The following is a 12,543-nucleotide window of genomic DNA, read 5'->3' as shown; positions in this document are numbered from 1 at the left end:
GTGAAGCAACATCCTCCACAACTAGACTGAAGAACAAAAAGGACAGCAACTTGTCTGTTCCCCTTCCCCCAATTCCCCAGCACTGTTCCCATCCCTCCAATTCCCCAATAAAAATCTTTAAAAAAAAAACACCACTATTTTAAATTGACTGTTTTCCTGAGTAAACATCTACTCTGAAAACATGCTGCCTCTTAATCATTATAATTAATAGCAACCAGAACACAATCTTCTCTAAATGTCAAATCAGCTTCTCATAACATAGTTGCTCTTAACAGCTCCTCGTTTTCTAGCACATTTGCCATTTCATAGCAGTGAGCTGAGAAAATAAACATCCTCTTAGTTCAAGCTATCAGGTTCTCCTTTGGTTAATGATTATGCTTGTGACACTAAACAATACCTTTAAATCTGCTACAAAAGTTTAACATTCTGACTTAGTCTATGTTTTTCTGACTTATATCTATGTGGCCTCTGACACACTGGGTGTTGCATGTTGTGGGTGCTCAAATGTGAAATACAGTTACAAAAAAACTCTCCACTCACTCTCTACTACCAAAGATTTTTGCTATCATGGGTTCTTGCCTAACTTCTAGTGTATAGGCATGGTTCTGTCCTATATCCGGGCATTCTGAAATGGAGTTCACTGGGTATATGTTCCCTCAGTTGTCATGCTTACACCTCCTATCCTATAGAACTTCAGGTCCATCTTCTGCATCTGCATTAATCAATGCAGCTGATGGCTTCAACTCAAACAGTAAATACGAAGGGAGCAATCTCTTAAAATATGGGTCACCCTTACATGGTCACAGTTTATTCTAGCTCCTTCCACCAAGGCCCTAGAAGGCTAAGGGTATACAATTACTGTTAATACAGGAGATTAGCAGAGGACAGAAAACTGATCTCACACATGACCTCAGAATCAGTAGTGAACAGTACTGAGATATTTAATAGCAGCAGTGTGGTAATGTTATCAAGGCACTGAGAATCTAAATATCTAATTTTAAAAGTTTAAAAAACTCACCCGCTTAGGTTGATCTGCAAAAGCAGAAAGTCCTGGCTTCACACTATCAAAAATTTCCCCTTCCAGAACTGGAAGCTCCCCTATTTTGTCCATGGAATAAAACAGAAGAGAGATGGCTGATTACCAAGTTAGGCTGCTTCTGAAACTGGGCTCTGTATCATATGACCTACTAGATTAACCTGCTATTTCCCTGAGCTATTCAAGGTAATCCCACCTGTGAGGTATGGCTTGCAAGAGTATTAGGTGAGGGGACAGAGGACGACAGGCAATCTTTGAGAATCCCTTTGTCATTTCCCTGGTGGACACCTAGTTCCTACTCTTTTCCCTAGGCTCTATATGTAACCTGAAGATAGAACACTGGAAATTCAGAAAAAGTTCATCTTCAGGGTCTCCTCATCCCCTTCAAGGATGGTAGGGATCCTTCTCTCAAGACTACTCCCAGCAGTCTCAACATTCTGGAACCTGGAATAGCAACCGTCTTTAGAGAAAAGGAAAGGCAAATTACAGCTATACTTGAACACATGGGTTTCAAACTACAGGCAACCCAGATCTCTCTTAATTTCACACTGAATTAAACCATATGTGTTCAAGTATAGTCTGAAACGTTCTCTGAAGAAAGACATTCAGTAGCTGTTAAGGTTCTGTAATTCACATGACACACTCTCAGCACGTTTCTGAGAGGAGATATATGGATTTATTGACTCTGGTGAGGGTACTAGTTGCACTTACCTGGTCTTTTCTGCACAAAGGTGTAAACATGAATTCGTGTTCCAGTGCTCCCTGCATCGAACATAATTCCATACAAGGTGCTGGCACTGACATTGATGGGGCACATGGAAGACAGGAAGACACCCTCAAACCAAGTCTGTTGATCTCTGTGGAAGACAGTGCTGCAAACACAGGGTGCCACCAGCATGAAAAAGGCTGCCCCCCATGAAGTGGCCATTCTCTTCCCAAGATGTGGTGAGTCTAGGCTTTTGTTGCAAAGCAGTGCAGCTCAAACACCTGTAGAGGCTTACAGGACAAAGACACACAAGGTTAGACCAACTGGCCTTTTTGTTTACACCTGCAAAAGAAGAAAAAACCCAGTACAGAAACCCCACCCCTTTCCCCAAGGTGCTCCTTCTCTATTTATAATAACTAGAACAAGCTAGACCTGGGTGACAGGCTCTTAGCCCCTTTTCTGAAGGCTATCTGGTTGCAAAAGGAAGTTGGGATTTAAAATATATTTTCCCATGCTCTGCTTTTAATTGTAGGGTGTATCTCACATACTCAAAGGCTCTCTCTGCCACCATGCTCCTATTATTGAGTTTAATTTTCTTCTTTCCATTTTGACAATTTTGTCTTCATATACTAACACTCCCTACCCCATTTCCCTCTCTTTCTTCTTTTTATAGAATAAGAAGCTTCCATTTCTGAATTAAAGTTATAAAGTTGCAAAGAAGTTACCAAGTTCCTAGCACTGGGGTGTGTTCACAGCCTTCAAAAATCAGGCCACTGGACTGCCACCTGTTGACCAACACTGCCGATGGCTTGCACATACAAGTACAACCACATTTTAAGGAAATTGATGTAATTTAAAAACACTTGAATCGACCATTATGGTTTTTAAAACATCCTTCACAGGCTTCAGGTCATGTGATCCTCATAAGAACTTAGGGCAGATGGGCAAATTAAGAGAGAGGTTCTGGGCTGGGCGAGTGGCTCAGTTGGTTAAGAGCCCGAGCTCTGAGCAACAGGGTCACTGGTTCAATTCCCACATGGGCCAGTGAGCTGGCCCGAGCTGAGCTGCCGCTAAGCTCCCAACAGGTGGCAGGATGGCTCAGGTGGTGAGAGCACATGCTCCGAACAACAAGGTTGCTGGTTCGACTCCCGCATGGGATGGTGGGTTAGGCCCACCCGCAACTAAGATTGAACACGGCACCTTGAGCTGAGCAGCCACGAGCTGCCACTGTGTGGCCAACGGTGACTGGACTTGGAGCTGAGCTTAGCTGCGCCCTCCACAACTAAGACTGAAAGACAACTTCCCCAATTCCCCAACACTGTTTCCTTTCCCTAATTCCCCAATAAAATCTTTAAAAAAAAGCAGTTCAATGACTTGCTGGAAGTCATAAAGCAGGTCAGTGGTGAGATGCTGATCAGAAGTCAGTCTTCAGTCTTGCCAACCTTTCTTTTTCCCTGATTCCAAAGTATCTCCCTTATGGCAACTTGCTGCCTCTATTTCTTTATGTGTCCTTAGGCAAAGATGTAAAACTTAGCACTGGTGCTTAACATTATTTGCTTCGGATTTGTTTATTATGGTAGGTTGGATACAAATGATGGTGAAAACCTACAGTACAGTAACAAGGAAAAATGTCTCCTGGATAGGCTATATTTTCTCCTGGTATTAATGAAGAATGCCATACCTATCCTCTAACATTTAAGCCTTGCTTAACTGTCCCCTTGCTTAAAACAGTTTTGGGTCTTCTGATCCAGCTTTCATCTCTGGACTTCAACTTGTGTAAGTCATAGTTACTGGTTAAACAAGATTTAATTCCAAAGTCCCTCACTTACCTCACTTATCTCTCCTTATCTCTACCAGAACACTCAGTCTATTTGGAGTACATTGAGGATTCTCAATCATTCTCAAGTTTGTTGATCTCCTAGGGTTTCTTTTTATCAAAATGTGTCCCTCCTCACAGGTGACATACTACATAAAATAAAGCAAATTAAAGTTAACTGCATTTGGAATTTATAACTATTTAAAATAACTATAGAGTTGCTCTGAGGTACTACAAAGGCAGAGTTAGAATTATTAGTTTGAACAGTATTCAAGGCTCAACTTCTATCCTGAAGTTAAGAATGAGAGCTATTGGCTAGGAAAGGAAAATATTTAGACTCTCACACAAAGGAAACGTCATCCCAGGAAATCAACCACTGAAACAGGGCAGCTGCCTGGCTAGGTTCATACTCACATTTAAATCACTCCCTTTGGCCAATTCTTATCTTACAGCAAATAGCTGGTCATGCAGATCAATCTAAATAACTGAAAAAAAAGCCACCTTTAAGATTCTCTGAGTATGAAGAGATTCTTGCCTTATCCAGAGCTTGAACCACATTCAACACCTGGTCCCTTTTCTCCATCAGAAAGTAGAGGGGCTCAGTCACCAGCCTTCCTCCAGCTCTGTGACTGATGCCACAGCAGCTTCTTCAGGGCTCACTCACACTTTCTCTAGTATCATGGTTTCTGAAAAACCTCTCCAGCATCTATTTCCATTAAACAAACATTAGTTTTTCTTCCAAGAGATTACAAGGGGGTAAAAATGCATACTAGGTATCTGTTTTCATGGAGTGAAAACTGCAGAATCATACTATGTGTTCAGTGTAAAACTAAACTGATTTTAAAGAAAGCAAAGGATGAAGACATAAAATCCTTCTTTTGTTCTCAACTCCCACCTTCTAACACCACACCCAGTCTCAGTTTTCTTTAAGAATGGTATTAGAATGGCTTATAATTTAGAGTACATATTGTAAAATAGCATCCTATTTATGTGACACCAGACTGCATAGCTTGTTCAATCACTGTTAGTCTTTGCTCAAATGTCACTGTTCTCAGTGAGACCGTCCTTGTTTGCTCTGTTTAAAATTGCAACCCACCTGGTCACATACCGTCTCCTGTCTTCCTTTCCTGTTATATTTTCCCATAGCACTTCTCACCTTCTGATAACACTATAGAATCGGCTACTTTTAATTTTCATACTCCTGGCTCCCCGACCTACTGCCACCCCATGTGAGCTATATATACAAGGCAGGAGTTTTTGTCTGTTTTGTTCACAGATGTGTTTGTTCCTAGTGCTGGTACAGTGCTAGCACATTGTATGTGTTGAATAAATACCCTGAAGGGATGAACAGTGATCCAATAGCTCAGAGACTGGATCGCACCCATTTAACAAGAATATAACAGCTGACTTCTTTACAAAAGGAGATTACTTACCTACCCATTGGAAGATCAAGATTCCAAACTTCCAAGGAAGGACTGTTTTTTCAAATGTGTCAATTATATAAAAAGTTTTACATGCTACTCAAAATAACGTAGTCAGATTTACTTTCTACAGAATGGAGAGTATACATCAGGATAGTTAAATCTACTACTTTCAGAATTGGTCTTCGCAATATCTCTTGCTCTCTATCTCCCATTCATCTCCAACAAAGGCCTATCTTCAATTCTTTTCTTTGAGACTTTGGTGCCAGCCAGAGTTTGTCACCATGCCCATCTTCTAAGCTCTTGTTCAGTGTATCTTTGTCTCTGTAGTAAACACTAATCCTCTCTACTCAGCCTCCCCAGAGCTGATTCCCTTCTTTCATGTCATCCAGAGCCTGAGAGACTACAATCCCACAGGACCCGGGCCCCACACGAGTGCTCACCTGCTCGTCTGCCGGTTCCCTGTGAATCCTGGCTTTCACTGGTGGTTGCCTTTTGCTCTTTGCTCCTATTTCAGCTCTTCTGAATCAAGCTAGCCTCATGAACCACATTCACCTTTGTGCTAGTTTGCAACTGTAGCATTTTGCTAACTCACTCCCTTCTTTATCCTTCACTCCTCCCTTATCCACCTTCTTTCTGGGTACACATGATTGTCCGGTTCATGTACTTGTAAGATAGTTAAGTGCCAACTAGTAGATTATTGCTTATAGGGCAGAAGTTGCTTAGGAAGTGAATTCTGTGTTGGTTTTACACAGGAGATTAATTACCTAATTAATGTTCTACATTACTTAATGTTATGTTTACAATTAATGTTTTATATTACTTAATGTTATGTTTACAATTATATATAACTATATACAACTATATAATGTTATTAATTCCCTACCAATTCATGTTTTTATAACATTATCCCAATAGTGGAAAAGTTATTAATACTCCTTAATAGCTTCCATCCTTGAAATGAAGTTAGAAAGCCAGGCATTGAATTGTCTAATTAATAAGCATTTACTGAGTGTCTAATATATAACAGATGCTGTGCTAACTTCTAGATACGAAAGAGGAATCAGATATAGGCCCATTTCTTGGGGAGGCTTCAGCTTACTAGAAGAAACAGACAAGTAAACCAGCAGCTATAATGTACTGTGGTAAGTTCTCTGAGAGAAATAAGTGCAGGGTGTGACCGAAATGGATATAAAGGGCAAGTAACTTATCTCAGGAGAAGGAGGGAGGTGGAAAGGGAGTGGTAGGCTTAAGGGATGAGAGGCCTAAACTGGGTCCTGAAGCAGAGGTAGAAATTAACCTGGTAAAGTGACACAAAGACTTCTGAGACCTTCAAGTATTAACTCTGTAGGGCGCAACTGATCTCACAGACTCATTGCACACAAAGATGCCGCTATGAAATACGTCTTTACTGTACTAAGTCACAAACATGACTGGCAATAGGTTACCATAGAGGGGGAAGCAATGAGTCACGATACTTGACTGTTAGATATTTGAAAATTTGTGTGCAATGAATCTGTGAGATCAGTTGTGCACGACGGAGGGTTAAGAGTTCAGTATGGCTGGAATATAAAGGTGTACCAGAATAAAGAGGGCAGGTGTTATAAAGGATGGTTCTGAAGGTATTGAAACATTTCAAAATGAGTGGACTTGTTTTTCTTATATGCACAGTTCCATGGTGACACCTTAGTGTTATTTACGTCTTTCTATGTCCTCCCTAAACAAGTATCAGTATTGTATGACTTGAGTAAAAATGACACAATATTTCCCAAATGTAGAATATAAAGGAACCAAATAGGTGACTAGAAAGTTCCACTAAAGTCTGAAAACAGTGAAACGTAAAAGCACCCACTGCAAATTCTTCTGAGCTCCACAGAAAAGCTGCCTTTAACAAAGTTAAAAATTAAACACAAAGCAAGTTTAAAATGTAACTAGAATGAAATTTTTAAACAATAAGCTAAACTATGGGAATGGATTAGTCAAACCACCCAGAGCCTAAGTTATCCAAGCAAAGCAAAACCAAGGTAGGTCTAAATCTGGGAGATTTCAGCACAGTAGCAAGCAATTCCCCATTTGGGGATATAACTTGGGACCTACATTCCCAATACCAAGGGCCAGAGAGAGCCCTGGAACACCTTGCTATCTATCTGAAGGGTGTCTAAGGTGAGGGTGCATGATATCTTTTGTATTCTCCGAGACAAGCACTGAGCCTAGAACATGCCAGACATCAGTAAATCTGTTCTGAATGGACTCGGTATAATTGGGCTAAAGGTATCTGTAGGGGCACTGGGGCAGGGAGTACCCCCTTTCCCAGTGTCTTACTATGGCTATGTATCACATCCTCAAATACCCATTACCCTCCAAACCAGCCCATGGAAAGCAGTGCTATTCCAGGAAGTCTATTTACTCACATATTAATTCACTCAGCCATTCCAGAACTTATGCGTTGCCTAACGCTACTTACAAGTACAGCATGCAAAGATGAATCATCTTAGACCTGCCTTTTAAGAGGCTGGGGTAAACAGGAAAAAAAATACATGCCAATTAATTACCTCTGTAAAGTTAAAATGTGAGAAGTAGCACAGTTACCATGCTCTGAGACTTCAAAGCAGGGAGAGGTTACTTCCAGCCGGGATAATCAGAGAAGGCTTTGTGAAAGAGGTGGCATTTGAGGAGGGTTCTGGGGAGATGTATTAGGACAGAACAGGAGTGCTTTTCAGGAAAATTAAACAATATGAATCAAGACATTGATGTAGAAAAAGGGGGCGCCCTGGGGAGTAGTGAACAGATCAGTTTGACTAACAAGTAGAAAATAAAGTTGGAAAGGCAAAATTGAAGTCAGATAGTAGAGCACCAAATACTCAGCTAAGGAGTTCAGACTTTACTCTGCAGATGATGAAAGCCATTGAAGATCTTGAGCAAGGGAGTGTCACAGATATGAATCTAGCAGTTACATGTAAGAAGGATTGGGGTGGAGAGTCTTGGTAGGCTCCACTCAGCGAATTCTGTAAATGTTTATTGATGCCTACACTAAGTACTAGGTACCAGAGAATTAAAGGTGACTACACAAACCTTTTTATTTAAGATGTTGACTTTCGGGCCGGCCAAGTGGCTCAGTTGGTTAAGAGCGCGAGCTCTGAGCAACAGGGTCACCGGTTCGATTCCCACATAGGCCAGTTAGCTGCACCCGAGCTGAGCTGCTGCTGAGCTGCCAACAGGTGGCAGGATGGCTCAGCTGGTGAGAGTATGTGCTCCTAACAACTAGGTTGCTGGTTCAACTCCCGCATGAGATGGTGGGCTATGCCCACCCGCAACTAAGATGGAACGTGGCACCTTGAGCTCAGCAGCCACGAGCTGCTGGGCCGACTGGCTGGAGCAGCCTCCTGTACTTGGAGCTGAGCTAGCTGCGCCCTCCACAACTAAGACTGAAGGACAACAACTTGACTGTTCCCCTTCCCCAATTCCCCAATAAAATCTTAAAAAAAGAAAAAGATGTTGACTTTGGCAGGGGTGACAGATGTACATATAAATAACCACACCTTCTTAAGTTAATCAGAAAAATGCTAAAGGAACTCAAAGCACAGGACTAAATCTACCCAGAGGATTAGGAAAGACACTTGAACTATGAGAAATGAATAGAAGTAACTACATAAATATTAGACATGTGGACAAAAGCCAGAGGGACTATAAAGACGAAAACTGGCAGCAGGGAAATTATGTTTAATTTGATTTCATTTTTAAATTTCCTCATGAATTTCTTTCATATGGATTTGAGAAATGAAGGGAAAAAAAAGTAGAAGACCATAGTGATAGAAGATATAAAAGAGGAGGGTAGCATTTAATACAGAGGAAAGAATGGGGCCAAAGGAACGCAATCTGAGATAATAGCAGCTAATATTTATTGAGACCTTAATATTTGCCAAGCACTATGTTAAGTATTTTACATAGATTATCTCATTTAATCTCACAATACCACTCCATGAGGTAGGTTCTATTATAAACATCCCCAGTCAATAAATGAGAAAACTGAGGCTTAAAAAGCTAATTTAAGACCTTGTAGTAGTAAGTGAAAAGAGCCAGAAATCAAACCCAGAGCCCAGTTTTAACCACTAGGTCACCCAGGAAGGGTCATCCAGTATGGCTCTAGCGAAGATGGATATGGGGTGGGGAAGAGAGTGCAGAGCAGAAAATGGTCAGAAATGACGCTGGAAAGTCAGGCTGGCATCAGAATGTGCAAGTCTTATAGTAGTTTGTTCTCCTTCCTATATATGACCAAGAACTTTTGATCTGCTTCCTGCTGGTTCTACCTTCATTACATTTCCAGAGTCCGACCGTTTCAGGCCACTTCCATGGCTATCCATGGCTACAACCTTGGCCCAAGTCACCATCATCTCTCATGTGATTCACTCTAATGTTGTCCTAACAGACCTCCACTTTTACTCTCACTCCTTCAGAGTCTATTTTTAACAAGCAACTAAAGTCATCCTTTAAAAATGTTAGAGCATGTCTCTCTCTCTCCTCTGCAAAATCCAGCAATGGCTTCTCCTTTCCCTCAGCAAGGTCCTAACAGCCTCCATGGACCCACCTGCTCTGCCTTCTTCCCCATTACCCCTCTGGCCTCATCTACTAATACTTCTCACCTTACTCACTCTCCCCACACTGACCTCTGTGCTCGTATGTCACCCACGCTTCTACCTTAGGGCCTTTATCTGGAATGTTTTCCGTACATCCACTTGATAAATTCCTGCAACACCTTCATTGTTCAAATGCTGCTTTCTTATTGAGGCCCATCTTTAGAACTATATGTAACCTCCTTCCCTCATGTGCCCCCTACCTCCACCTGTTCTCCCAGTCCCTTTTACTCTGATCTGCTTTTTCTTCTTTCCATACTACTTACCACATTCTAACATTCTAGATAGCTTATTTATTCTGCTTATTGTCTGTGTTCTCTGATAGAATATAAGCTCTTTGAGAGCAAGAATGTTTTTTGTTTATTGATTTGCCCAAGCACCTAGGAGCGTGTCCAAGAAGCTGCTAAATAGAAACTGACAATAGGAATAAACTGCAACTGACATAAAAAGGGAGAAATAATACTTTCATAAACAGTTAAATAGATTTTTAAGAGAGAATGTAATTAATGAATACCTACTCTAGTCATATTGTTTTAGGAGAAACTGTAATTTTATTTTTCTGAATTAGTTCTATAGCTAAATGGAATTTCTTTAACCACTTTCAAATTGTTAAAATTGTTATAAACTAACTTTCTAAAGGATACTAAACATTGTTCACATTGTCCAAATTTTTCTCTATTTATTAAACCAATAAATATTTTAGGATGCTGTATATTAGTTATCTATTGCTGCATAACAAATAACCCCAAAACTTAGTTGCTTAAAACAATAAACATTTACTATCTCACGGCTTCCGTAGTTCAAGGATTTGGGAGTGACTTAATTGGACAATTCTGGCTTAGGGTCTCTTATGATACTGTAGTCAAGATGTAGGCTGGGGCTGCAGTCATCTGAAGGCTTGACAGGCTGAGGACCCACCTCCAAGATGGCTCACTCAATGGTTGGCAAGCTGATGGCTAGATATTGGAAGAAAGCCTCAGCTGCTTCTCATGTGGACTCTCCACAGGGCCTTGAATGTCTTCACACATGGTGGCTGGCTTCCTCCAGAGTGGGCAATCCAAGAAAGAATAAGGCCTTGACTTGGACTTGTTCATACACTATCACTTCCCCATATTCCACTGGTCATACAGATCAACCCTGTATTTGCATAATATTTTGTGGTCAGCTTTTTTTAAAATATATTTTTCTATTAACACAGCTTACCCACTTATTGTTTTACAAAGTATATGTTATTCCAAAGATATTAACTTTGAAAAATTAAAAGCAATATGGACTTTTAACTTCTCTGAAAATATGTCCCAACACTTGAAGCTTTCTAATTTTTCTGTTATAGTCCCATTATTTTATTTAAAAGAATTAAAATTAAAAAAAACTACAACTCACACAATGTCCTCTTTGTTCCTAAGGTGGAAATGAATTTAAAGACTTCAAATAAAAGTCAGATATGTTTAGGAAAAAGTAGGAATGAGTCACTACATTTAAGATTTTAGACATATTAATAACTTAATAATAAACCTAACAGTGAAATTAAATATTAAATCAAGGAAGATATAGAGTATGAATATTTATGTTAATAGAATAGCAACTTCCCTCAAGCTACATACAGAAAAAAAGTTTCTAATCATACAATGGTAGCATTAATACTTACGTACTGAAGAGATATTTGGTAGAGAGAAGACTGACAACTGGCACAGATTGGAAAACCACTGAAAAATTTTATCACAAGCACTTTTTAAATATCAACTAAGTAAAAAAGGTTTATTTAAAAATCAACTTTTATTAGATCATTGCCAAGGAGCTGTAATAAGACCTGTGAGCATGGAAACTACAAGGGGAAGAGACTGAATAGGAATAAGAATTTCCCAATAATATGAATTGTCTCATGCTGGTGGGAAGGGAAGGAGTCTTACCCCAAAGGGTTCAGCCCAAATCTGACCACAATATCCAAAACAGATTCACAGATCAGAAGACTGGTTGGTATTTTCTAAGGTCCCTTCATCCCTAAGATCAAATACTCTAACTTTCGATAAAGGAATTAGAATTGATGCATTTACCAACAAATGTAAAATTCAAATGTAAACAGGTCACTTATTTCTGTACTTTATTACATTTCAATCAAAACATCATTAGACAAGTGTCTAAAAGGCCCATTCTGTACAATGAAACCACTTGGGTATTATACTAAAATGAGATCAGGTAGTGCTTGATTTCATTTTGCACTGTTTTAGGCTTGACTTATGTACAATAATCACTGTATGGCGAAAGCTGTTGCTAATGCTGCTTCTTTTCTTCACCAGTCACAAAGCCTTTCATTAAGAGTGAAAGTCCTTTGGATTAAGAAAATACTGTCAACCAGGAGGGGATTAACAGTGTCCCAATGAGCAAATATAATGAAAATCTAAGGTGATAAATGATCTTTGCCTCCAAACTCATGTCCATTGTGGGAGATAACTTATCGCAGAAGAGTAATTACAAGGATCACTGTCATTTGTCACTGTTTATATTGGAGTTTGTGGGAAAAGAAGTGAAAACATGTTTTCCCTTTCTTGTTATCAACCAAAAAATAGCTACCGCTTCAAACGTGTTAAACTGAAAAATAAAAATATGAGAAAGACTGAAATATTACAATGATACCTCATATAATAAGAAAGTTTCCACATAAGTACATTTTCTCAGATGTCTTTAAGATGCTCCTCCTCTAAATACCATAATATTTTTATTTTAACAATGTTTAGTAAAAATGTTTCGAAAGTGACATTTTATTTATGGTTTAGGTTCATCATTATGATCATCAGTTATATTTTTCTGTAAACTTGGAATGCCTCCAAGGGCTACAGGTCTGTAGGACTGCTTGCTGTTCTGCCACTAAATAGTCCCATTTACTATGCTTTTTGAGCTAGTCTTCCTTGACACCATGCTATCTATTATCACTG

The 12,543-nt window shown here is 39.7% G+C and overlaps 1 protein-coding gene across 15 annotated transcripts in view; it reads right to left on the bottom strand.

The window, feature by feature from the left end:
* The window catches only part of ENTPD5 (ectonucleoside triphosphate diphosphohydrolase 5 (inactive)), a 36,385-nt gene that overhangs the window by 16,405 nt on the left and 7,437 nt on the right, over window positions 1-12,543 (bottom strand). For 5 of the 15 annotated variants that reach the window (XM_019640329.1, XM_019640332.1, XM_019640334.1 and 2 more), the window contains exons 2-3: window positions 1,748-2,032; window positions 1,019-1,098 (exon numbers count right to left, since the gene is read on the bottom strand). In XM_019640329.1, coding sequence (XP_019495874.1) covers window positions 1,019-1,098; window positions 1,748-1,964 — 297 coding nt within the window. In that variant the 5' untranslated portion in view covers window positions 1,965-2,032. Of the gene's footprint in view, window positions 1-1,018; window positions 1,099-1,747; window positions 2,033-3,571; window positions 3,708-3,972; window positions 4,977-5,422; window positions 8,120-12,543 lie in introns of those variants that run through there. The other 10 variants (XM_019640324.1, XM_019640322.1, XM_019640323.1 and 7 more) reach the window with 8 other exon arrangements.

Source organism: Hipposideros armiger, unplaced genomic scaffold, assembly GCF_001890085.2.
Source record: "Hipposideros armiger isolate ML-2016 unplaced genomic scaffold, ASM189008v1 scaffold_49, whole genome shotgun sequence".
NCBI lineage: Eukaryota > Metazoa > Chordata > Mammalia > Chiroptera > Hipposideridae > Hipposideros > Hipposideros armiger.
The sequence above is the reverse complement of the archived record's forward strand: the minus strand, read 5'-3'. Positions and strand labels throughout refer to the sequence as shown.